At 43.0% G+C, this 27,292-nt stretch overlaps 1 protein-coding gene across 1 annotated transcript; it reads right to left on the bottom strand.

Moving 5' to 3' along the window:
* Positions 1-11,926: 11,926 nt before the first annotated feature.
* On the bottom strand, positions 11,927-25,426 carry Heatr9 (HEAT repeat containing 9). The gene is given in 16 exon segments (XM_008848186.1): positions 11,927-12,273; positions 12,276-12,291; positions 12,535-12,600; positions 12,979-13,030; positions 13,700-13,773; positions 15,039-15,158; positions 15,254-15,346; positions 15,740-15,922; positions 19,614-19,744; positions 20,086-20,143; positions 21,323-21,379; positions 21,652-21,708; positions 21,931-22,057; positions 22,318-22,499; positions 24,025-24,074; positions 25,339-25,426. Coding segments are annotated over 16 exon segments (1,701 nt in total).
* Between the last annotated feature and the right edge of the window lie 1,866 nt (positions 25,427-27,292).

The raw sequence follows: 27,292 nt of genomic DNA, 5'->3' as shown, positions 1-27,292 counted from the left end.
ATCTTTTTTTTTAAAGCTGCAGAACAGTACAGTTACTGCCCTCTTGCACTATACTCCATAAGCTATATTTTTTTAAACTTTGTAAAAAATTTTTATTTTTTATTTTATGTGTATGCGTGTATTGCCTACATGTAGGTAAGTGTACCCGTGTTGTGCAATGCCCGTGGAGGACAGAAGAGGCTGTCAGATCCATTGGGACTGGAGTTATGGACAGTTCTTAGCTGCCATGTGGGTGCTGGGTTTCAAACCTGGGTCTTCTGCAAGAACAGCCAGTGTTCTTAACCACTGAGCCATCTCTCCAGCCCCCATAAGCTATTTTTAAAAGTGGGAGGAGGCTGGCCATGGTGGCATAGGCCTGTAATTCCAGCACTTGGGAGGTAGAGGTGGGAGGATCAGAGGCTGAGTCATTCTCAGTTGCACATTGAAATTGAGGCTGGTTTGGGCTATATGAGATTGTCACACAAGATTGTGGATGGTGGGGTATGGGATGCAGCCAAGACTGACAACCTGAGTTCAATTCCCAGAACCCACTTGGTAGAAGAAGAGAACCATCTCTTGGAAATTGTCCTTTGCTCGCATGCTGCATGGATGTGTGTACCCACACACATGCATATATACAATAAGTAATACATTACAAGGCCCCATTAAATTGGGAATGACATTCTCATTTGAGTGGTATCAATTGAAATGATTTATACTGGGTTAGGGAAAGGCTGAACAGGAGACTTCTGTAACCTAGGTACAAGATTATATTGACCTCAGCTCAGATGTCAAAGAAAGGAAATAACTAGGATTGGAGAAATGAGGAAATTTGACAGGATTTAGTTAGGTGATAGTGGAAGACAGTCAAGTTTCTCTATTGGATAGATGTGCTATTTATTGAAATATGAAACTGAAATTTCCAAGTGGAGCTACCCAGTAGCTGGCTATGCTGGTAAGCAGCTCAAGAAGGTGGTATTCATCTCGGCTGGAGAGATGGCTCAGCAGTTTTAGAGTTCTGGCTGCTCTTGTAGAGGACCTAGGTTCACTTCCCAGCACCCACATGGTGGCTAACAACCATATGTAACTCCAGTTCTAGGGGATCCTATGCCATCTTCTGACCTCAGGCATTGCACAACACAGATGCACTTGCATGCATGCAGACAAAACACTCAAAGCTTCCCTTGATGATGGACTGAACTGTAAGTGAAACTCTTTCCTCCCCAAGCTGGTTTTGGTCAGCGTTTTTATCACAGCAATAGAAAGTAACTAGAACAATATGCTAATGTGTGTTGTAAATTTCTAGAAAGGACACTTACTGAACATTCCTTTTTTTAAAAAATATTTATTTTTATTTTATGTGTATGCATGTATTGCATGTATTGTAATATGTAGGTAAGTGCACCCGTGTCATGCAATGCCCGCGGAGGTCAGAGGAGACTGTCGGATCCCCTGGAACTGAAGTTATAGACAGTTGTTAGCTGCCATGTGGGTGCTGGGATTCGAACCCAGGTCTTCTGCAAGAACAACCAGAATTCTTAACCACTGAGCCATCTCTCCAGCCCTGAACATTTCTTTTTTTAAAATAGCAAGGGCTGGAGAAATGGCCCAGCACTGGCCACTGCTCTTGTAGAGGACCTGGGTTTGATTACTAGCACCCACATAGTGGCTAACAACTGTCTAACTCAAGTTCCAGGGGATCTCTGGCCTCCACAGGCATTGCATGGGCATGGTGCACTTACATGGAAGCAAAACACTTGTATAAAAATTTTTTAAAAATTTGTTTAAATAAAAATAAAGTAGCATTCATCACCAGGCTCCCTTGACTTCCTGCTTCTGATTTATGCCTCCTTTGGCAGCTTCTCAATTTGTATATTGGTAATTTGTTAGGGATTGTTGCTAACAATCTCTGGTATTCTCACATTTATTCTGGGCAAGTTCATTCACATTGTGGGTTTTTTTTTTTTTTTTATAGCATCTAATTACAGTACTATGCCTATTACCACATTTATATTTCCATTCCTGATACCCTTCATATCTTCTCCTCCTAATTGATTAGTCTTTCCACTTAGGTGGAAATTGGGTGCTTAAAACTTAACATGTTCTGAATAGAACTTTGTTTTATGAGACAAAGTATTACCATGTAGCCCCGAGTGGCCTGGAATTCACTATGTAGACCAAGCCTGCTTCGAACTCACAAGATCTACCTATCTGTCTTCTGAGTGCTGAGATCAAAGGCATACAGTATCATGCTTGGCTCTGAATGGAATTTTTGATCTCCCAAATCATTTCTTCCTAGTCTTCCTAACTGAACTTAATGTCTTTACCAGTCTCTCCAGGTCAGGAAGGATCAAAATTTAGAACTTCTTGATTTCTATTATACATCATGCACATGTGTGAGTCATTTTAATTCTGTTTTTAAAATATATTCTAAGACCGGGGCTGGAGAGATGGCTCAGCGGTTAAGAACACTGGCTGTTCTTGCAGAAGACCTGGGTTCGAATCCCAGCACCCACATGGCAGCTAACCCCTGTCCGTAACTCCAGTCCCAGGGGATCCGACAGCCTCTTCTGTCCTCCGCAGGCATTGCACGACATGGGTGCACTTACCTACATGCAGGCAGTGCATGCATACACAAAAATAAAGTATTAAAAAAATATATTCTAAAACCATCTTTTTAAAAAAAATATTACTATTTTATTTTATGTGTATGAACCTGGGTCTTCTGCAAGAACAACCAGTGTTCCCCACCGCTGAGCCATCTCTCCAGCCCCCTAAAACCATCTTTATATTCCTTTTAAAAAATATGTATATATTTTTGTTGTTGTTTTGTCTTTTTGAGACAGGGTCTCCCTGTAGCCCCAGCTGTCCTGGAACTCACTATGTAGACCAGGCTGGCTTCAAACTCACAAAGATCCACCTGCCTCTGCCTCCCAAGTGCTGGGATTAAAGACGTGCGCCACCGCACCCGGCTAAATATTTTTATCCTATGTATTTCCTGCATGTTTGTAAATACACTTGTTTTGTGCAATGCCCGCTGAGATCAAAAGATGAGGGATCCCTTGGAATTGGAGTTATGGACGGTTGTTAGCCGCCATGTGAGTGCTGGAAACTGAGTCCAGGTCCTCTGCAAGAGAAGCCAGTGCTCTTAACCACTGAGCCATTTCTCCAGCCCTACTGGAGAAATGTCTCTTTAGGACAGTTGCTATAACCTACTCATAAGTTTCCTTACACATCAATTAAATGGTATAAAGATGTTAGCCCATTGTCAATGCTTTATAAAACCCTTTCAATGGCTTTATATTGCATGTAGACTAGAATCTAAATTTCTCACCCTTATTTACAAGGCCCTATAGGATTTGCCTGCCTTCCTCACAACCTCCTACTGTACTCATGCTTGTTGTAGTCACAGTGATCCTCTGTTGTGTGTGTGCGTGCACACACGCACTGGATATTGAATTCAGGGCTTTGTGCATGTTGGGCAAATGTTCCTATCACTGAGCTACATCTTCACCTCTGGCACACAATTCTTGATAATATCAGATATGCTTCTGTTCAGTATCTTTGCATTATCTTTGTTTAGTATTCTCAGATACTCAAATTGCCTACTTTTTTTTTTTTTGTACTGTAGTTTTAAAGTTAAATCCTACCCTCTTCTGTTTTCCCTGGCCATCTTATCTACAATATTGCCCCTACTTAATCATTCTCATGTCATTTTTACTATCTTCATAGTACTTATCTCTCTGAAATGATCTTTTTGTGGTTTTAAGTTTCTCCTCTATTAGATTATGGGTTTCAGGAGTCGGAAACCTGTGTTCACTATTCCACCTCAGTGCATAGGTCATTGTTGGGCACAAATTTAATGAATTTATTATAGATACATATTTGGAAGTTACCAATCTGTAAGTGGGAATTGATGAAAATAAATGCGATAAAACTGTCTAGAACAGTGGTTTTCCATCCTTGCTGTATATATAAGCTAGAGAGATTTTGAAAATAAAGTGTCTAGACTCCAAACAATTAATTTATTGTTTTTATTTTACATTATGAATGTATTGCCTGCATGTGTGTAAGTGCACCCATGTCATGCAATGCCCATGGAGGTCAGAAGAAGGTGTCAAATCTCTGGAACTGGAGTTATGGATGGTTTTAGCCACCATGTGGGTGCTGGGAATCGAACCCAGGTCCTCTGTAAGAGCAGCCAGTGCTCTTAACCGCTGAGCCGTCTCTGCAGTCCCATAAGCCTGGGTATTTTAAAAAGCACTCTTATGTGTCTAGTTGGATGAGACAATATGTAGGGAAAGAAGAGTTTAGGACAGAACCCAGAGACACACATTTAAAAGATGAGCAGACGATCCTGAAACAGACTTAAGAATAATCAGAAACCAAGGTGTGGTTGACAGAACCCAGGGAAGAATGAACTGTTTAATTTTTAAATTAGCATATATTGTTGGAATTTTCAACAAGATTTGTTTTTGTTGATTCTTCTGCCTCTTCTCCATCCCTCTGCCCCCCTTGTACCTCCTGTAGTGTTCTTTCCTGTACCAGTCTCCACTTCCTCAGCACCTCTTTTTCTTATGGTCTTTTTTTCTAGTTTCATAGCCTATACCAACACTCACTCCAACATACATATAAACATTGTAAGCTAGGATCTGTATTATGAGAGTGAATACTGGAATTTTGTCTTTGTGAGTTTGAGTCACCTTGCTTAATAGAATTAAGAGTGAATTTTAAAAGGGAAAAGCTGTTAGGTGTGGTTGGTACATCTTCTAGCACTTGGGAGGCCAAGGCAGGAGGCTTATAAGTTAAAACCCAGCCTGGGCTACAGTAAGACCCCCTTTCAAAATGATACTATTGAGGCCTGGCATGGTGGCACACTCCTTTAATCCCAGCTCTTGAGTTTCAGGCTAGCCTGTTGTACATAGTAAGATGCTATCTCAAACAACAACAACAACAAAAATAAGTAATAAATAACCTCTATTGACTTTTTTTTTTTTGGCCTTTTTTGAGACAGGGTCTCCCTGTAGCCTTAGCTGTCCTGGAACTCACCATGTAGACCAGGCTGGCCATGAACTCACAGAGCTCCACCTGCCTGTGCCTTCCTAGTGCTGGGATTAAAGGTATGTGCCACCACGCCTGGCCTCTATTGACATTTTTGGGTTAGATAGTCATATTTTCTCTCCTTCCCCACCCCTACCCCCAGTATATAGCCCAAATTAGCCTGGAATTCTGATCCTCCTGTTTCAGTGTCTTAAGTGCTGGGATTTCAGGTGTGTACTGCCATACCAGACTAGGATACACCTTATAGGAGGTTGTCCTGTACATTTAGAAGGTCTTCATTTTTAAAAATTTGTCAAATGCTTATGTGATTATTTTTTTGATTCAAGTATTTCATACAATGTATTTTGGTCATATTCAGACCCCTCCCCCCAACTTCATATCTTTTATTAACAAATGAAAAACCTCATCCATCTTACACAATGAACTGGGTGTCAGAAATCAAATCATTAGAATGTCAGTGATCTCTAATTCTTACACACAGATGGGCCAAAGTAAGGGCCCACCCCCTTTTCTTTGTGTGTGGCTCTCATGGAACTTGCTATGCAGACCAAGCTGGCCTCAAACTCAAAGAGATCCGCCTGCCTCTGCCTCCTGTGTGCTGGGAATGTTTTACAAGGTTTGACCAAAAGAACACACAAACCCCCAAAATATAGCCAGGTGTCCCAGCATGGTCTACATAACAAGTTCCAGGCCAGCTGGGGCTACAGGGAGACCCTGTCTCAAAAAGACAAAAAAACAAAACATTTTAGAAGGTTTAGCAACACCCCTGCCTGATCTCTGCTCACCAGATGCTTAATAGAACTTCAAGTTCTGAGAATTAAAAATGTGTAGGCATTATCAGATGTTCCGCTGGGGACAGAATTGCTCCTTGTTGAGAGCCACTGCCTTAGTAGAAGCAGTTTGGGTAGAGAATTGAATTCTGAACCCAAACAAAAATAGGGTAATGAATCACAGGTTTTAGAGAAATAGAGACAGGTAACATGGGCAGCAGTTTCAAAATACATGTATCAATTTGAGATTGATCCTGAGGATCATTGAGTTTATAATCCTCCGCTTTTATTTTTAAAAAAAATGGTCTTGCTGAAGTTTCCTGGGCTGGCCTGGAACTTGGATCCTCCTGCCTAGCCTTTTAAGTGGGTGAGATTATAGGCATGGGTTGCTGTGCACAGTTCAGGAAAATTATGGAGTGTTGTTAGAAATGGGGTGACATGAAAGAAAGTGACAGCTAGATAGGAATATGGGCTAGTAGGAGTTTCTTTTTAAGACGATGAGTATGCTGGGCTTGGTGATGCACACTTGTCATCCCAGATAGATTATGAGCCAGGTCAGCCTAGGCTACATTGAAAAATTATGTTTCAACAAAAAGATAATTGATTACTGAGGATGTTTATACATTTTGTAGAAGGAAATGAAGATAAATGATTCTTGTTCTCTGAAGGAGTGACATCTAGAACACTTGGGTAGAACATTTGCTGTAGAAGGGGATGTCTCATATGTGGAGGTAAGGGTAGGTGCAGATGCTGGTGATAGTAGCAAATGACTAACATTATTGGAAGTGAACTTTGTGTCTCTGCTACAAGCAATATTGTCTTATTAAGTCATTTACCTAAGAACAGTCTTATGAAGCCAGACAATACAGAAAACATTTAACAGATGACGTAGATGGTGTAAATTGTTTGAATTTGACAGTGAGGAAAAGAGATACCAAGAAACAACTTGCCCAAGATCTCATCTCTAGTATAACATCGGTATCTGTGACAGCCATGATTCTAATCTAGGCATATGGTCTTAGAGCTTGTGCTCTTAACTACTATAAACAAGGATGCTTATATCAGAGGTGAAAGGCAGTTGAGGTGATTCCATCTGATTCTTTTTTTCTTCCTGAAGAGAATATACTGTGGTCTTCTGAGAGTTGAGAAAGTTTGAAGAGACTAGGAGAGATGAGGCTAAATGAGGAGGCTTGAAACCACCACTGGGGAATAGGGAAGTGTTTTGCTAGGAACCCATAAAATTGCCTGGTAACAGTAAGAATCAGTTAAGGATTAGGAAAAAGAAAGGAAGACCAGTGAGCAACATGGCAGCTGGGTCTGTGGTAGCTATGTAGAGGTGTAGGGAGGAAGAAGTAGGTAAGGGCTGCAGTTTGCGTCACAGATCACAGAACTTAGTGCTGTGGGGAAGAGGTGGTTGTTTATAGTGTAAACAAGTAATCCATTGAAATGGAAAGTCCTTCCCTTAAGAAATGAATCTTGTGTGAGAAACATACAGCTTTTGTCCCAGGTTATTCTCCATTTACTGGATGCATTTACGGAAGGCATGGAACAAGTCTTTGTGGAAAGAAACAAATAGCCAAAGCAGTTAAGAAAGCTCAGATAATGGGGTTTATATCAGTTACATACAAGAACCCTGCATATCTCAAAGACTAAAGTTTGTAACATCAGATTTTATAAGCTGCTACTTGTGATTGTCAGTACTGATTCAAACTTAAGTTGAGTAGAAAAGCATTTCAGCAGATTAGGAGGGCTGCTTCCTCTCCATACCAGTGAGAATTCTCTGGACCTACTGCTTAAAATACTTAAAATTCATCACATCATGTGGGGCGTGGTGGTGCATACCTTTAATCCCAGCACTTAGGAGGCAGAGGCAGGCGGATTCCTGTGAGTTCCAGGCCAGCTGGGGCTACAGGGAGACTCTGTCTCAAAAAGACAAAAAAAAAAAAAAAAAAAAATTTCATCACATCATACATATTTTGGATAAAAGTGGTACTTTATGGTACATACATACACACACACACAAAAGCCCCACAAAACCCTCAGTTAGGGAAGGAAGTCTTGTAGGTACCAGTCTATATGGATATGTGAATTTTTTTTTTTTTTTTACTCCCTGGCTTTGATTGTAGTGTGTTTACAGGAATAGAGGCAGTTTGGTTCAGGTTAGAGGTTTTATTGGTCAGAAAGGTGATAGTGGCTTATTAATTGGGGACCAGGCTAAGTAGGAGGGGGGAAAAAAAGATTTAATGGAAGCCAAGAGCTTAGTTTTATTGATGAGAGTCAAAGAATTGGTAAGGGGTGTAATTTTGCTGAACAGAGAGGATGTTTGATTCAGAAGGTGGGGTGTTTAAGATTGTAGAGATGAGGTAGTTCTTGGGGATGACAAGGTTAGATGTGGCCATGCAAACAAATAACAACTGAAATAAATGAATGGGAGGGAAAAGTGTGGTTAAGATCAAGGGCTGAGAGGCTGGAGAGTTAGATTTTTGTCTAGAGCCAAGTTGTTAGGAAGATGTCAAGACTAAGATTCAAGTAATGAATGAGAGGAAATGAGGAAGTTGACCAGAGGGTGGTATAACTTGTTAGTGTATGGGACCTTTGTAGAAACACTATTTTTTTCTTTTTTTAAGTTAAAAGGTACAGTATAGTGACAGACTGCAGTGTGAATAACTTCCTCATTTCAGGAAGTGACCAAATCAAGAGAACAAGATTTTAGATAAGCAGAGGGATGAGAATGTATAAAGAGGAAATGGAGGGTGCCTTTTGTTTATTATTAGAGGGAGCATACAGAGATCCCATTTGGAAGGTTTGAGACAGAGGAGGGTTGTAGGTTATATTTTGCATGGTGTACTAAGGATCTGTTCTAATAGGTCCTGATGGTTGAGATGAGTAGGCATTTGGCATCTTAGACTCTTGAGAAAATGCTCTGATACATTGGTGGGCCAGATGGGAAGTGCTGTCCAAAGACATTTTTTCTCAGTGGTGTCTTAAGTCTTCTGGTGAGGATTGGTGAAATAGGACTGAGGTGTTAGAAGCAGAGACTCTCGATACCTGCCTCCAGAGAGTGGGAAGACCTCTCTGGAGGCACCAGAAATATGGAGAAGGAGGGATTAGAGATCTGGGCAGGGTTTTGCACAAGTTGAAAGCTTAAATAATATAGTTAATAAGACTATACCCGTAAGCTGTTGAAAAGCCCAGGGAAATTTGAGTTACGTTGCCCATAGGTCCAAAACAGCAAGAATGATCAAGAAAGAACATCTTTCCTACCTTTAAACACTGTGCCACATTGTCAGAGGAGTTCCTAGGCACTGCTGCTTCTCTTGCAGAATAGGGAAACTGTGCTTTTGCTTTTTGCTTAAAACTCAGTCCTAGACAAATCTAGTAGTAGTGGGGCATATTGGGAAATAAACCCAAGCAACACTACAAAATTAGGAATAACTGAAGTGCTGTAGAACTTGGGTTATGGTAAGGCAGAAAGGGGTATCCATTTGGCTTTTCTGTGCTTGGTGGGAAAAATGAGTCGCCCATGAAATCACTGCACTGTGACTGAAGGAATAAATGAGGGTGTAAGGAGACAGTGTTTTTGACTTCGATCATCCTAGGCTCAGGTGTCAACACTAAAGAATAGTAAGGAAAAGTTAGAATTTTTCGTTTTTGTCTTTTCTTGTTTTTGTTTGAGATAGTATCTTGCCGTGTAGCTCAGGCTGGCCTTAAATTTACAATCTTCCTATTCTAGCCTCCTGAGTACTGGGATTACTTGGATGTTGCCACCATACCTGGGTCTATATTTGATCATTTACCATGTAATGCCAAACACTGTTAGGTTTTTAAAATATTTTATTTTTGTTTTATGTGTATGAATGTATTGCCTGCATGTGTGAAAGTGTACGCGGGTCGTGCAATGCCTGTGCAGGTCAGAAGAAGGTGTCGGATGCCCTGGAACTGGAGTTACAGACAGTTGTTAGCCACACACTAGCCCCACACTGTTAGATTTTTAAAAATTAATCCTCTGGCGCTCCCTGAGCTAGTGGGCATTATTTTCATTTTATTAATGACTAAAATAGTACAGTATCAAACTTTACCAAAATGAAAAAAGTGAAGGACCCTAGGATTAGATTTCAGATTTGTCTGATTTCAGAGTTCCGGCTTATTTCTTGCTCTATAGTTCAGGCGAGCAGTATACTCACTGTGCAGCTCAAGTGAACTCCAAACTTATAGTTCTCTTGCCTTAATCTCCCAAATGCTGCGGTTGCTGGTGGGCACTTCTATGCCTAGCAGCTCTTTTCTCTTTTTTTAAGGCAGGGTCTTCCTGTAGCCCCAGCTCGTCTGGGAACTTGCTTTGCATTGTAGTCCCGTAGACCAGGCTGTAGACCTGTAGACAAGGCTGGCCTTGATCTAAGTAAGATTCGCCTGCCTCTGTCACCAGAGTGCGGGGATCAAAGGTGTGCAGCATCATGCCTGGAAGCTTTTTCTTAATATGGTTTGTGGCTTGTTAAGATTGGTGTGGTAGGTTTGATTGCAAAGGGAAATTGATATGTCAGTAGAAATAAGAGAAAGCTAAGATAGTTGTACAAACCAAATGGGGTTTTTCAAAGTGATTGAAACTGAGGTAGGTAGAGTATAGGTGCAGCAGGGAGATTGGTTGGCTCTGACCAAAGCTTAATATCAGCATGGTATGATGGTATATACCTATAATCCCAGCACTGGTGGATTGAAAGTTCAGGCCTACTCTGAGACCTAGATGGACTCAAAAAGATTTTAAAAATTGGGCTGATCTCTGGAACTCACATGGTAGAAGGACTGAATCAACTTCTACAAGTTGTCCCTAGGCCTCCAGATGTGCACTGTGACACATGCACCCATTCATATGTGTGATAAATAAAGGAAATAAATAAGGAAATAAATAAATAAATGTAATAATATTTTTTGAAACAGGGTCTGATTGTAATCCTGGTTGGTTTGGAACTCATTGCGTAGACCAGGCTGGCCTGGAACTCGAAGATCTACCTGCCTCTGTTTCCCAAATGCTGAGATTTAAAGACATGTACAACCATGCCTGGCATATAAAAATTAAAAAAATTTTGATTAAAAAAATTTTTCTATGTATGAATGTTTTGCTTGCATGTATGTAAATTCACCCATGTCATGCTCACAGAGGCCAGAAGAGGGTGTCAGACTATTAACTGCTGGAACTGGAGTTACAGACAGTTGCTAGCTGCCATGTGAATGGTGGGAACCAAACCTGGGTCCTCTGGAAGAGCAGCCAGTGCTCTTAACTGCTCAGCCTCTTAACATTTAAAAAAACTTTTTTTTTTAATCAGTGATGAAAAAGGTTGAGGGCAAGTTAGAAAATGGTCAGAGAACCAAACTTCCCAGTATTTTCTTGTTTTCTCTCAAGGTAGAGGCTTAGTATTCTAATTTTGTTATAAAATATATGGGCACAAACAAGGATTTGATTTGGAAAGTGTCCTAGTAAGTTCTTGTCTTCAACTTAATACAACCTAGAGTCACCTGTGAAGAGGGAAGTTTAAAAAGTCAAGGAATTTCCTTGATCAGATTAGTCTGTGGGCATGTCTGTGGGGATTGGCTTGATTGCTAATTGATGTAGGAGGACTGAAGTGACTGGGGGACAGGAGGAGGACCATCCCTAGGCAGATGGTCCTGGGCTGTATATGAAAGCTAGCTAAGCATGAGCCTGTGAACAAGCAAGCAAGTGGCATTCCTGCATGGTTCCTGCTTTCAAGCTCCTGTCTTCAAGATCCTGCCCTGACCTCCATAAATGATGGCCTGTGATCTGGAAATGTAAGCCAATAAATCCTTTTCTCCCCTAAGTTTCTTTTGATCATGGTATTTGTCATAGCAACAGAATGAAACTGCAACAGAAAATCTGGCCATGAAGAGAATCTTTGGTTCTGTCCTCCCCTCTTTGCTCTGGTGAAAGGGAGCGCGACTGCATAGAAAGAACACTCAATCCAGCAAGGAAATCAACTTCCAGCACAGCCTCTGAAGTGAACAGCAGTGGTGAAGCAGAGATGTGGTAGGTAGAGTGACAACCATTTATTCATGAAAGAAAATGGGTTATTTTCTCAGGAAGCCATCCTGAAGGAAGAGAGTGGGAATTAGGCCGAAGAAACGAACCTATTTTGAGATTTCACCAAGTTCCGAAGCTGTTCCCTGACTTTTGGCTGCCAAGGCCCTGTGGCCTGTGGCTTTTGCTTTTGTGGTTTAGAGAAATAGAATGAGAAAGCAGGCAGCTCCTTCTTTTGGCCTACCTTGTTGCCGGCCTTTGCAATAAACAAGGGACTCAGCTTAGCAAGTCGAAAGTCTCGAATGTGTAAATCTTCTAGGTCGTCAGGCTCCTTCTGGAACCTTCTGGGCTTGGCCTTCACAGTTTTTTTAGGTATGTCATACACAAAGAAAACCTTATTCTTCAGCTTGTTTTGGATCCAGGGATGGATTGAGGCCCAAACAACGTATCTTGTAGCTGTGTGGAAATAAAGACCCTTGCACTGGCTCACTTTGGGTTCAGGCTGGGAAAGTGGGGTAGCTCCTGAGGGAGGGAAAGTTCTAGCCACAAGCCACTGTAATCCCAAAGCATCAAGTCAAGGGACTGTCTGAGAATTTCCACCCTTATTCCCTCATTGCTGACCAGGAGCAAATGGTAAGATGAGGAGGAGAGATGTGGAGGAGGGATAGAGAAGAGGAATCCATGGCAGGAATGTCTTACACTCTTCTTCACAGACTGGTTCTCAAGCAGGTGGAACACTTGTGGGTTACGGATTCCCAGTGCACCCTGGGCAGAGAATGGGGGAGCCTGCCTGAGTAACCAGCCCCAGGATGCCCATCCTCTTCCTGTTCTACTCCCTTTGTGATGACTTTGTGGCCTGTAGAGGAGTTGTGGTTTCCTTTTCCTTGCCATTTGGGGATCTAGTTCACATTATTCATCAGGAAGAGTCATGACAATCTCTGTAATGTCTAATAGTATCCTTCATGTCCATCTAGCTTTTATCCTACATACCCTGAGCCCTGAACTCTTGATAGGGCTAGAATTCCAATCTAAATGACCTCCCCAAATTTACAGTTCTTTCTTACCCTAAGTAACTGCCCAATCACCAATGCCCCCACCATCAGCACATCTCAGGAACTGGGTCAGAGAAAAAGCCTGCCTTACCAAAGAGATGACTGCTTCCTGGCGATCACTGGCATTTGGGCTCATCAGTTGCCTGTGTAGAAGGAGTATGTTGTTCAGTTAAGGGAAAGGGAGAGAAAGGGAAGAAGGGAGGAAGTTACATCTCAGGCCCAGAGTGAGCTGGGCATGATGGTGATAAGTGCTGCTAATTTCATCTCTTGTTTTTAACAAGGAAACAAAGGATCTGGGAGGGGCAGATACTATAGTTTGCCAGGAATCACTGAATGATTATCAGGTCTTAGATCTGTCTAGAATTTTTAACCTTTTGAAAGTACTTTTCAGGTTAGAGTAATTTGAACTTTATAGCAACCCTGAGTGACCGGTCTTACTAGCCCTCCCTGCCTCCATTTATTTATTTATTTATTTATTTATTTATTTATCTATTTATTTATTTTATGTGCATGAGTGTATTGCCTGCATGTATATGAGTGCACCCATGTCATGCCGTGCCACGGAGGTCAGAAGAGGGTGTCAGATTCCCTTGGAACTGGAGTCAAGGATGGTTTGTAGCTGCCATGTAGGTGCTGGGAATTGAACCCAGGTCCTCTGCAAGAGCAGTCAGTGCTCTTAACTGCTGAGCCGTCTCTCCACCTCCCTGCCTCCCTTTTTAAACACATGAGCAAAAGCCCAGAAAATACTGCCAGAAGTGATGGCAAGGTTCTCACCCAACCCGTTTCATCCCTACCAGCCCAGCCCAACTCACGCCTCCATCAAGTCCATCATCAAAGGCTTCATCTTGAGCTTTTCTGCTGTTCCAGCCATAGCTTGCCTCATTGTCTGCAGAGTGGGGCAACAGAGAGGGAATACAGGGGTGTACAACTTCTGTTAAATGCTCACTTTTTGTTACAAAGCATATGTGCCTTAGAGGAAGCAGACAAGTAAGCAGGCAATTACAGTACTATGTAGGGTACACATAGGACTTTCTGATTTGTTTTTGGATACAGGGAAGATTTTCTGGAGGAGGTGATGCCTTAGCTGGCATTTCAAGGATGAGTGGGAGAATTGGGGAAGCAGATCTTTTTGGTGGCAGAGAAGATCTCACGTGCAAAAACCTGGATGCAAGAAAAAAACAGGATGAGGAGTTGAGTTTATTTACTGAGGTGGCCAAGCTGGGGCTCTTCAGAGTACTCAGCAATTATACTGGGACAAGAGGGGCAAATCAGGACATGGCCATACCATAGCTGGTATGAGAAATAAAGGAGGAGAGGTGCCAGGCATGGTGGTGCACACCTGTAATCCCAGCACTTGGGAGGCAAAGGGAGGAGGATCGTGAGTTTGAGGCTAGCCAGGCAACACAGTGTTTTAAAAGAACAAAGGCCTAGGGACGTAGCCCAGTGGTAGAGCACTTGTGTAGCATAGGTAAGGCTGTGTTTGATCCTCCATGCAGGGGGAAAAAAGCTGACGAGGTAAGTTGGGCTTGAGATATGACACAAAGTAGGCCACTCTGGGGGCACTGGAAGCCACTGAGAAGTTTTACGCAGAGGTGAGACACAGTCTACATTTTAAAACTGTGGAAATGCTACAGTTCTGTGAGGATAAAAGCAAGGGAAGTAGAGAAAGGCAAGTTTGAGCCTGGTGATTTGGAAATCTTTCCATAGGAGGTGTCATTTGGACTTTTGTTTTCTTCTCATGTTGCTCACACTGTCCTCAAACTCACTGTGTAGCCAAAGCTGGCTTTCAACCTGATCATCCTGCTTCCTTCGTCCAAGTGCTGGGATTACAGGAATGCACTACCACACTGGACTTGGGATGGTCTGGAAGGATCAATAGCATTTTAATAGGAATGAAGGAAAGAAGGAGGGAGGGAGGGAGGGAGGGAGGGAGAGGGAAGAAAGGAAGGGCATTTTAATAGGAATGAATGAATCAGAGGAGGCAGTTTGAGGGCATTTTTATGCTGAGGGAACTGCCTGAACAAAGGCAATGTGACTTGAAAATAGACCGCATGAGGAACAGATTAAGAACAGTGTGATACTAGGCATGGGATATGGTGGGTACTACTGTCTGAAGAGAAGAGGAGATGGGTTTGGGAGCTGTGATCTCACTAGGAAGGGTTCATTGTGCATCTTCTTCTTGAGCAGGTCGAATGTGAGTTCCTCTAGCCCCTGTGCCTGGATCTCTTCCAGCCCAATGGTCTTGAGCATCTGGGTGGCTTCAAAACGATCCTAAGGGCAGGCAGGGGTGGGGAGGTGTGAAAGATGGTGCCTTTTCCCATCTTCCAGCCTTCTTCTAGTGCTGAGGAAGGCAGTCCAGAACTTACATCAAGGACATCAGAAGAGCATAGCTGATCCAGAATGGGCTTGGTGACTGTAGCTGAATGTATATGCATTATCTTTACCAGCATCCTAAGTGCCTGTGAGGGGCAAAATGGGGCGGTATACAGATATGTACCTGGAGGTATGTAGATGACAAGCAGGTTTGAGGGCTGGGCCTAGAGCTCATGGAACAGGTGGAGGTACTTTCTTTTGCCTTGTGGTCTTTTGAATGAGAACATAAGTTGATGTGTGCACAGGTACATAAATGAACATTAATAGTCAAATATATGTAGATGTACATCCTTATATGTTCAACATGCTCCCATACTCATGTATATCCATATTCATGAACACACAGAAATCTCTGCTATGTACCCAGCTGAAGCTTATTTTCTTTGGGACAGGGCTGGCAGGATCCATACCCCCACCCAAATCAGCTGTGGCCAGTTGTCAGGTGTTTCCTAGGGATCCCAGATTCATGCCCTTCGTACCTTCATTCTCTGGGTCATGGGCCCTTGGTACAGACTTTGCAGCAGGAACTCTTGAACTGTGTTGCTACAGGGCCTCAGAAAACCCAAACACAGGGCTGCTTCTAGGGATACTTAATTCAATGACTTATTTATCAGTGCCTGCAGCACAAGCGCTAACTTTTCTTCAGCTCCAACTTCAGACCTCTAAGAGGGAGACAGTACGTGAAATGGTCAGCAGGAGGCGCTATGTCTTCAGCCACCCTTCACTTTTGATGTTTTTGGTGTGTGTGTTTTCTTTGAGACAGGATCTTACTTTGTAGGTGACCTCGAAATCAGGATCCTCTTGCCTCAGCTTCCCAATTACAGGCATGTGCTGTCATGCTTGGCTCAGGGTTCATGCTTCATAGGATACTGCTTCCCATCATTCATTCTCTCTAAAACGAGCCTCATGCCATCACATGGTTTTGCATGCTTCCCCTAGATCAGATTTCTTTATTTCTTTATGACTTTGTCTTGTGAATGTTATCTTTTTAAACACTTCTATCTTAAATTTTGGCAATTTTAAATTACACTTGTACTTCATACAGGATCTCTCCTCCAATAATTTTGTTTTCCAGTGTACCTCTGCCACCAATCCTGCAGAGGCCTGCTCACTATCCACAACTGAAACTTCTTGTTTCCGTTCTCTGATCACCTCTCATTTTTTCAGCTAACCTCCTGATGCCATCAGTTGTTTGATTTCACAAAGGACTATCATTCCATTGAGTCTAACACCTTTTCACTGTTCCTTGCCTTCCTTCTACCTTGCTTAAATTCCACGGTCCTGCTGTAATCGTTCCCCAGCCTCACACTCTGCTACTTTGCCCCCTCCCTCTCACTTCACACAATCTTTGTTACCTAGTTAAATCTAACTCTCTACTTTCTGCTTTCTGGAGAAAAACATAGAAAAACATCCCCTCTACTTCCTTTTACTTCTTTCCCTCCAATTAAACCTAGAGCCTGGACTGGGCGTGGTGGTGCACACCTTTAATTCCAGCACTCAGAGGCAGGCCTGCCAGAGCTACATAGTGAGACCTTGTCTCAAAACAAACAAACCTAGAGTCTCATGCATGTGGGGTGGTCTACCACTGAGCTTATTCTCAGCCCCCCTTTTCATTTTTGAGACAGGGTCTTGCTAAGTTGCCTAGGCTGGACTTGAACTCCTTCATTCTATAGCATAGGTAAGCCTTGGAATTGCAATCTTCCTACCTGAGGCTCCTGAGTAGCTAGAATTACAGGCCTGTTTTACCAGGCCCAGCTTCTAATCTTGCTGCTTCTGATTTTACTTTAAATGCCTGAGCAAAAACCTTATGTACATTCTTAGTGCAGTTTCCCTGGGCAGTTTCCTTTCTCTTCATTCACACTCTTTCCTCCATAGCCTCTAAATGCTTCTTTCCTCTGCTCTTACAGCTGATGACTTTGTTTCTTACTTCACTGAGCAAATCAAAGTAGTTAGAAGACAGTCCATACTTCTTTCACCTGCCACCATTTCCAGCTGCTGCTTGTTGCTATGGGCCATACCCAGCGATCTAAAACCAGTTTCTTAATTGTAGAGAAACTTTAACTCCTCTCACCTACTTAAGGACATTGTTACATTGTTGCTGCTCTTCTTTCTACTCGCCACATAGAAATGTTCTTTTCTTTTTTCCAGACATTTTTCTCTAATATCAGCTACTATCTTTTGTGTCTCTACTTTCTTTTTGCTCAATCTCTCAATACCATTTTTTTTTTTTTTAGGCATAGTCTTATGTAGTCCAGGCTGGTCACAAACTTGATATTGTAGTTAAGGGAAACCTTGGAACTTTTGTTCCTCCTGCCTCCCCATCTCCCAAGTGCTGGGATTATAGGCATACGTTACCATGTCCTGTGTATTCAGTGCTAGGGATCTAACTTAGGAAGGCACTACGACAACTGAGTTACATACATAGCCCAGTACTTGTATTACTTGATATGGCTCTTCCTTGGCCAATGTAATTTGAATTTCAGAATATCACACTTGGGTTTCTTCCTACCTCGCTGGCCACTTCTCAACAATGACTGGTCCCTCCTCTTTCCCCTGACCTCTCAACATCGGAATGTTCCCAAATTAGATTCTTAGTGTTTCCTAGGTGACTTCATCTAGTTCAGTGATGTAATTGCCTACTATATGCTAACAATTCCCAAATTTCCTATGGTTCTTGTTTTTCACTCATACTCTAAATTATATATTCAGCTATTTACTTGCAATCTCCCTTTGGGTCCAAAAGAGATCTCAACATAACTTGTCCAAAATGAACTAATGTTGTTAGATCCAAACCTGTTTCCCTTCAGTCTTCTCAGTTTTAATAGATGACAATTCTATCCTTTTAATTGTTAGACCAAAAATGTTGCCTTCATCCTTGCTTTCTGTCTCACATTTAGCCCATCAGAATTTTGCTTTTAAAATATCCAGAAGTTTAGCTGGGCATGGTGGCACAGGCACTTGGGAGCCAGAGGCAAGTGAATTTCTGTGAGATAGAGGCCACCTGGTCTCCATAGGGAGTTCTATGCCAGCTGGGGTTACAGTGCGACCCTGTCTCAAAGAAAAAAAAAAAAATCCAGAAGTTAATCACTTATTAAATCCATGGTGACTGCCATGGTCTAAGCCACTATCACATCTTGCCAGCGTTGTTTCAGTAGACCCTAATTGGTCTCCTGTTTCCATTCTTGGCTCCTGGCCCCTAGTCTTTTCACAGCACAGCATGCAGAGTGAACTTTTTGAAATACAAGTTACATCCTGTATAAGACCTCTCAAGGTAAGAGCCCAAGTGCTTTAAATAGGCCCCCAAAGCCACATCCCATCTAGTCTGTTCACTCCTTTGACTTGACCTTCATCTCTTAGTGCTTTCTTTGTTCTCACTCTACTTCAGTCACACTGGCTTTTCTTACTGATCCATGCCAAGCATACTCCCCCTGTGCGCTGTCCAGTCGTTCTGCCTGGGATGCTTTCTCTTAGGAATTTGTAAAGCTAACCTAATGATTTTTTTCGTCTTTACTCAAATACACCTTCCGGATTGGATCTTCCCTGTCTACCATATCTGAATTAAAACCCACTCCCACTTGATGCTCCTGGTGCTACCACCTCCCACTACATACTTTTTTCCTTTGCACTTGTTGCCTTTAACATACTGTATAATTTTATAATTAAATTACTGATTATTATGCCTCCCCCACCCCTGAATGTGAGCTCCACAAGAGTAGAGTTCTTTGCCTGTTTGGTTTGTTGATGTGGCCCAAGGGCCTGACATGAGTTCTGGATTCTTTCTCACATGAAACAATCCTGGAATTAAAGGAAGAAGGCTCAAAGGGGAAAAAACTGAGAGCAGTATCACAGGACTGTCTTGGTCTCTGCTCTCTCTTGATTGAGGTTTTGCTTCAGTAGGGTATTTTGGAAGTGATGATAATGATAGCTCCCATTTATAAAGCACAGGCATGCTGGTTACTTTAGTATCTCATTTAATCTCAGCCATGGGTTTCAAGAATCAAACATAGATTGTCAGGCTTGGATGCAAGTGCTGTTACTGAGCCATCTCACTGAACTTGGAATTGGCCATTTTGCTTAGACTAGCCAGTGAGCCCCTGAGGTCTTCCTGTCTACTCCCTTGTCCTCTCAGTGCTGGGCTTACAGGTGTACACTCAGCTTTTACATGGGTTCTGGAGGATATAAACTCAGGTCTTTATGCTTGCTTAATAAACATGTTACCCAGGGGACTCCACAGGACAGTGGCTTCTTCCTGTGGCTTCTGAGAGCTAGGTTGCCTTCTTGACTCAGCTCCTAGCCAAACCCACTAATTACTTTGACTTTCTTTGCCCCAATTATGGCCCTCCTCCCAATTACCTTGCTTTTAGGCACAGCAGCCCAAGAGTTGAGAGCCACTCGTAGCCCCGTTAGAGTCTCCATCCTTTTGCACTCATTTTGTCCTGTCAGCTGTTTGATGAGAGCCTGGATCACATGCTTATTCAGGCAACCTGGACAGGAGGGTGCTCAGGTCAGGGCAGAACCTCCAAGATCCCTCTTCTCTGTAAGGACCCATTGGACTGCACTGAACTCTTAAGATAGGTGGTCCAAGTACTGGTTTCCAAGGGGTTGCTCATTCTCCCAGGGTACCAGAGCAGCTGGCTCAGCATGAATACAACTTCTGCAGGCCTCCCTTTCCCTGTCTCCAGTCTGTTCTTCCTTTTCAACCCACTTTCCTCTCTGGCCAACAGTACCTGGAATAGTTATCAAACCCTGCTGAATGCTAGGTTGGAGTCAGAATATGGGCCCTTCTTTCATACCTCCCCAGCACCCACAGAGGATGAGAACATACCCAGGATGGCCAGGGCTCGATAGGCCTCATCCTTCACTTTTGCTGAACCAGTTTGAGCCTGATTTAAGAGGGAAGTAGTGAAAACATACCATCAAGAGGTAGAATGTCAACGCTTTAGGGATTGTGTCAGCTGAACTTTTCAAGCTTTTTTTTATTTTTTGGTCTTTTTGAGACAGGGTTTCCCTGAAGCCACAGCTGGCCTGGGTTTGCTACAGAGATCAGGCTGGCCTTGAACTCACAAAGATCCACTTGCCTCTGCCTCCTGAGTGCTGGGACTAAAGGTGTCCCACCATGCTACCACACCCGGCAACTTTTCAAACTTACAAGAGAGGAAACAGAGACCTAGAGAGTGGTCTGTTTATCTTCAAGCACAGAGGTTTGCAGGGTCGTGCAAGGGAGGCAGCACTGAACCTTGAGTTAGCTTCTGTTCAAATCTGTGTGGTATCTAGTATCTACTTGGCTTTAGGCAAACTACTTGGATTCTCAAGAGCTTCTGTTTTTGAGATATTTATAAATATTGTGTTTTGTAAAATTTAGGTGTGATTTTAGAGAAGAATGATGAGCCTCCAGGCTGGGTGTGGTGGCTCTTGCCTGTAATCCCAACACTCAGGAGGCAGAGACAGGAGGATCACCCATGACTTCAAAACCTTGGGCTACTAGTGAGGCTCTGCCCTAAAAACAACAAAAGAAATGCTTAGATCCCAATTGTCAAACAGATATGTAAGCCTCAAACAATGTCTTAGTTAAAGTAGAGAATGAACTTAGTCCCAGTTTTTGTTTGGTTTGATCTATTTTTGTGAGAGGATAAAACCCAAGGGCCTAGTTCATGCTAGACAAGGGCTGTACCACTGGTTTTTCAAGACACGATCTTGTTATACGGCCCAGGCTTGCCTTGAACTCATTTTGTATTATAGGCTAGCATGGAACTTGTGATCCTCTTGCTACAACTTCCTGAGTGCTGGGACTACAGGCATGTGCTACCATGCCTGGCTGTAGGTCCAGTTTGTTCCTTGCTTTCAGTCCAGAATATTTTTTGTTAAAGAGGATCTTCAGATTCCCCCTTTCTTCAAATTGCTCTTTAAAGAGGCCAAGGGCACAAGATGGTAACTTACCACACAGTGGTGGATCTGACCTTTTACACTCTGAGAAGCCTTGTCTTGTGTTTGTGTATCTACCCTCTACATACCTCAGACCTTCTTTTCTCTCTTCCTGAACTCCATGAAGCTCTTAGACTTACCACCTGCCATAGTGTGTCTACAACAGACTCGTCATTGATGCCCAGTTGTCCCAGAGCCTGCAGGAAGAGGGGCCGAGGAAAGTGACGAGACCTTGGACCCCAACCCAGCAGCTACTGGACACAACCGTAATTTATACCCGGAGCATCAACTTGTTCCATCATCCACTTGTAGCTGCTGTTTACTTTCCAGCTCAGCCACCACCCAGCTGAAGCCACCCTCCAGAGACAGACAGACAGACAGACAGACAGACACACACACACACACACACACACACACGCACATACACACACACACACACCCACACACACACACACACACAGCTTCTCACATAGGCTGCATAGTGCTGCTCATCCTCTCTTGGAGATTTCAGGCTGGTTGTGAGTTCCTGCTCATCCAAAGCAGCCAATTCAATGAAAGAAAGAGAAAAATATAGAAATTCAAAGCTGAAAGGAGCATAGTTCAATCCCCAGTCTCCCCTCCCTCCATTTTTCAGGCAAGGACTAAGGACGGTGTAGAAGAGTGGTGTGAGCCCGAGGTAGTGAGCCCTGAGGTAAAGGCACCCACAGGGAAGGAGTCTCCATGTTTCTCTTCCCACCATGGTTCTGACCTTTAATCTTTGCCACTTCAGGGGGTCCCTGGTAGGACCTAAGGACCTGGTTTCCACCTTAGATTTTAAAGTCAACTCGCTGAGTGAAACATGGAGGTTTGGGATTTGGGCACTGTCTTTGAAGTATCTGTGTGAGAAATTGCATAGGCAACCATGGTCCCCTTGCTCCTTCTCTACTCAGTTCACAATTCCACCTCTGCCACAGGGCCTCAGAGAAGAGACCAGAGAAAGGGGACCAGTAATACCCACTCACAGAGCTGCTCTTCTACCCCAGTATCCTCTTTAGTGCCTGACTTGCCCCATTCCTGGCCCAACCCTTCCTCTTCTTTCCTCCCTTTCCTAGAAGAAGTAGAAGGTGGGAAGAATATGGAGATGGGCAGAGCACACCTAGGGAGGTTTCTTTTTTTCTGTATTATCTTGTGGGACTCCCGTTCCTTGCGTTGATCATGCAGAATGCGCCAATTTAAGAAGAGATCCTGTTTCTTTGAGCGGCAGAAAGGGATTGCATTTGGCCTGCATGGATATATCCTCCAGTACTCTGGATTTGGGGGAAACTCTTCCTTTACCATCTGGTGGGCAGAGGGGAGGACAAGTGGCAAAATATTCAGAGGGGTCCCCTAGGCCCTTGCCAGAGTGCTGAGTCCCAAGAAAGGGTAGAATGAGAGATACCACCTTCACCTCTCATCTGGGCTGGAGTCATAGCTACCAGCTCACCCATTGTATGACTTGGACAAGTTTCTTTACCCTACCAAGGCCTCAGTCTTCTCATTTGTAAAATGTGTCTAATTAATCCTTATTCTGTTCCTCTCCTACTAAAGTTGTGAAGATCAGAAGAGCGCCAGATTTATTTATTTATTTATTTATTTATTTATTTATTTATTTATTTATTTATTTATTATTTTTTTTGGTCTTTTTGAGACAGGGTCTCCCTGTAGCCCCAGCTGTCCTGGAACTCACTATATAGACCAGGCTGGCCTTGAACTCACAGAGATCCGCCTGCCTCTGTCTCCTGAGTGTGCCACCACGCCTGGCCCGAACTCCAGATTTTTGAGGGCTCTGTAAATTAATCTGAGTTCACTGTTTAGTTACTTGAGAATCTCAAAGTCTTTTGAAAGGTCATATGGACAGGGAGATGAAAAGGCCAGGACTGGTGAGGGCATAGCATAAAGGGAGGAAAAAGACAGGCTACTGCTCCTTCAGACACTTAATTGAGCACCTACTAGGTGCTATATAGTTCTCTTCCCTCCCTGCATGAACTTCATAGTTCAGTTGGGAAAACAACTTTAGTTGAAGACTTTCTTCAAATCCGCAGCTGTGTAACTACTTTGCTCTGTATGTTCCTGAGAATGAATGTAGGGCCTTGTTCATGCTAGATTCCAAGCTTTTAACTGTTATAGCTCTGACCGTGGTAGAGAGGTTTGGTGGGCCAGTGACTTTCTCTGAGGATGTGGCTAGGATTCACCCATTTCTCAAGTTTTCCTGCCTTTAGAATAGATCTCCCTGGACAATAGGTAAAAAAGGAGGTGGGAGGGAGACTTCAGTCAGTAGCTCCCACCCAACTCAACGGATGAAAAGATCATAAGGATTTTCAAGTGATTATCATGACTTCAAAATACAGAACATTGACTAATGGTGAGCAGGGTTTCCAAATTTAGCAAGAACAAACAAAAAAACTCCAAAAGCACATTAACTTAAATTTAGATTTCAGGTAATGAATAAAATACTTGGGGTATTTTTATATTAAAAAATTCATTGTTTATCTGAAATTTAAATGTAATTGGGCAGACTGTATGTTATGTAGCAGCCCCAACTGAGAAACCCTGTGTTAATGAGTAAAAATGACTTCTATTCATAAGCACTCCACTCTGCACAGCCCAGGACTTATATACTTTGTCTCATAGCAATTCCACACAAGGAGGCAGGCAGTGTTGGCCTGTGATAAAGCTCCTGAGGCTCACTCAGAGAAGGAAATGGCTTGTCCAAGATCACATAGTATAAATGGCAGCCCTACAGGTGAATGTCAGGGTTCTGTGAGCTGGCTTGAATTTGAAGGGAGTTTGGCGCCCCTAGGGTAACAAAAGTTAGAGGACTCACCTTGTAATAGGACAGGGGCAGGAGAACAGGAGTCATGACTTTCCTGAATTCTGGCATGAGGAGCAAGAGCATGTGTGGTACAGATAAGACAGAGGCTACAAAATAGGTTCAAAAGGGTTTGTTGAGGCATTTGTTTATTCTGCAGTTTGTGAGTACTAGCACCGATGTTCTCTAGGTACAGGATTGTAAATGAGGCATATCTCTGCCCTTCAGGGGCATGTGGTCTTCCTGCTACTATGCTACTGTGCAGTCTTGGAGCTTCATTTCAACAAGATCCCCCACATAATTCTTTTGTAGTTGGAGTTAAGGAACACAGAACCAGAAGAGTGTTCTCAATTTTGGTTGCATGTTAGAATTCTTGGGGTGAAGTTTAAACATACTATGTCCTATATCAGACTAAGTGAGACAGATTATGTGGTGACAGAGCCTTGACATTTTAGAAAGCTCCATTGAAGTGGCCTATATTCAGCTAAGGGTGAAAACCATTGGACTCGTTCATTATCTCAAACATGAGTGTGCATTAGACTCACTGGAGCACTTGTTAAAATACAGATTTCAGGGCTGGAGAGATGACTCAATGGTTAAGGGCATTGACTGCTCTTACAGAGGACCCAGGTTCAGTGTTTAGCACCTACATGGCAACTAACAACCATCTGTAATTCCAGGTCCAGGGAATCCATTGCCCTCTTTTGGCCTCCACAGGCATTGCATGCATGTGGTGCACTTACATATATGCAGGCAAAATGCTCATACACACAAAAATAAAAATAAATAAAATTTAAAATACAGATTTCTGGGACTCTTTCTCCTAGTATCCAATTCTTGAGGCTTGAAGTGGGTCTGACAATTTGTATTTCTAGTAAGACAGTAACGCTGTTACTTCTGGGACATTTTGAGAACTGCTGGTCTCATTGCCAAGGCAGAAATGTTCTGTAATGGTTAACAGAGGGAAACAAATGTGGCAATAGATGCAGGCAGTATAGCTGAGAGGTACCTGATATGGCTGGGGGGGGGGTGAGAGGTTTCCTAGAGATGTACAAGCACCTTCAGTACAAGCAGGAGTTAGATAAGGGGAGAAAGCACTGGGTACAAAGAACACCTTATGCAGAGAGTTGGAGGTATGAGAGTTGGGGTAGGAGATACTGAGGGCACACACAAGTATCCCAACTTGAGAGATCCCAGTAAGCTCTGCTGAGGAACTAGAGACTTACTGTGAGGCCCTTTCCCTTTCCCACAGATTTGCTAAGCCCAGAACCTTTTCTGGGGTTGGGTCTAGGTAGTCAGTCTTGTTTTTCTTGTCCATCCCATCCTCACCTTTGGTCCTGTTTTGATATTCCAGCCATGGGTACTTGAACATTGACTTGACAATATCAAAGCAATCCACTGATATTTCATAGCCCATCTTTGGTGCAGGCCAGAGGGAACCTAGGCAGTCAAGAATTCAGGAATGTAGAGCAGTGGAGGCACAGCTGGAGCAGGCTAATCCTCTGGCACAAGAGAGACTAGTGAGGTGCTCAGACTTCTGGAGGTAGAAGCTTCCAAGTGCTGAGCAACCAGATCGCCTTGGGAAACAGAACACCCAAGTTCCATTTTTGAGCCCCACCCTTAGCCTCTGTTGGCCTATCTACTGAGTTGCTTCTTTAACTTTCTGAGCTTTATTTCCCTCATTAGAAAAATGGAGAAGGGCTGGAGAGATGACTCAGCAGTTAAGAGCACTGGCTGTTCTTGCAGAAGACCCAGGTTCGAATCCCAGCATCCACATGGTGGCTAACAACCATCTGTAACTCCAGTTTCAGGGGCTCTGGCGCCCTCTTCTGACCTCCATGGGTATTGCATGACATGGGTGCACTTACATGCAGGCATAATACTCATAAAAATAAATTTAAAATTAAAAAAATAAAGAAAATGGAGATGCCATGATTGTCTGATTAACTCCAGTGGCTTTGGTGAGTTATAGAAAGTATTCGGTGAACCATCAAGCTCAAGCCAACCCTTGTTAGGGGTAAGGGTTGTTTATAGGATTAGTCATCAGGAAAATGACAGGGACAGAAAAGCCCCTTTTAAACATATACCCCTCCTTGGTGGCGGCAGGAGACTATTTGTACTGAGCTGCCTTTCATGTCTCATCTGTTTGCATTTGCTATTCCCTCTACCTTGCAGGCCTTTCCCTTCCCTTCCTACCTATTAAACTGTCACTCCTTATCTTTCAAATGCCACATCAATATTAGGTCATCTCTGAAGACTTTCCTCCCCAAGCTCCCTCCCCCACCTGCCCCACCTGACTCAGTGATGTAATCCCCATTCCCTATAGTATGACTATAGCCTTCTCTCTCTCCCCCCTTCCCTTCCTTTTCCTCCCTCCCTCCTTCCTCTCCTTTTTCTCTCTCTTTCCTCCATTTTTTCCTTCCTTCCTTCCTTCCTTCCTTCCTTCCTTCCTTCCTTCCTTCCTTCTTTCTCCCATTCTGTTCCCTTCCCTTTCTTTATGTTTACTCTGTTGCCGTCATCCTCACTGGACTATGAGCCTACATTCAGGGTGGGTCTTTCTACTTCAGATAACCTGATCAAGAAAAGCCTTTACAAGTGTGGTCAGTGGCTTAGTCTCAGTTGATTCCAGATCCAGTCAAGTTGATAACCAAGATTAACCATCACACTGTGTATCAATAATATATGGATCATTGAGTCATCAGACCTAACATCATCAGTAAATAATAATGTGCTTTAATGTGATGTACAAAGATATCACCCAAAGCCAGGAATGGTGATGCATGCCTTTAATCCCAGCACTCAGGAGGCAGAAGCAGGCAGATCTCTGTGAGTTTAAGGCCAGCCTGGTCTACATAGTGAGTTCCAGGACAGCTGGGGCTACCCTGTCTCAAAAAGGCAAAAAAAAAAAAAAAAAAAAAATCACCCAAATACAATTCCCACCAAAATTGTTTAACATGAATCTAAGGAAATAATCAAGCAAATCCAAATTAAGAAATACCCTACAAAAAAAATTTCTTCCATAAAGACAGAAAAGCAAGCATGTTTAACTGTTGTTGTAGTGCACACTTGTAAGTAATCCCAGACTAGAAGGAAGGTTGAGATAGGAAGACTGAAAGTTCGAGGTTAGTCTGGGCTATGTAATGAGACCCTGTCTCAAAATCAAAATAAATGCCAGGCTTGGTAGTACATGCCTTTAATTCCAGTATTTCGGAGGCAGAGGCAGGCAGATCTTTGTGAATTCCAGGCCAGTCTGGTCTACATAGTGAGTTGGAGGCCATCTAGG

The sequence above is a fragment of the Nannospalax galili genome, unplaced genomic scaffold (genome assembly GCF_000622305.1).
Source record: "Nannospalax galili isolate Female #2095 unplaced genomic scaffold, S.galili_v1.0 scaffold363, whole genome shotgun sequence".
NCBI classification, from domain to species: Eukaryota; Metazoa; Chordata; class Mammalia; order Rodentia; family Spalacidae; genus Nannospalax; species Nannospalax galili.
The sequence above is the reverse complement of the archived record's forward strand: the minus strand, read 5'-3'. Positions and strand labels throughout refer to the sequence as shown.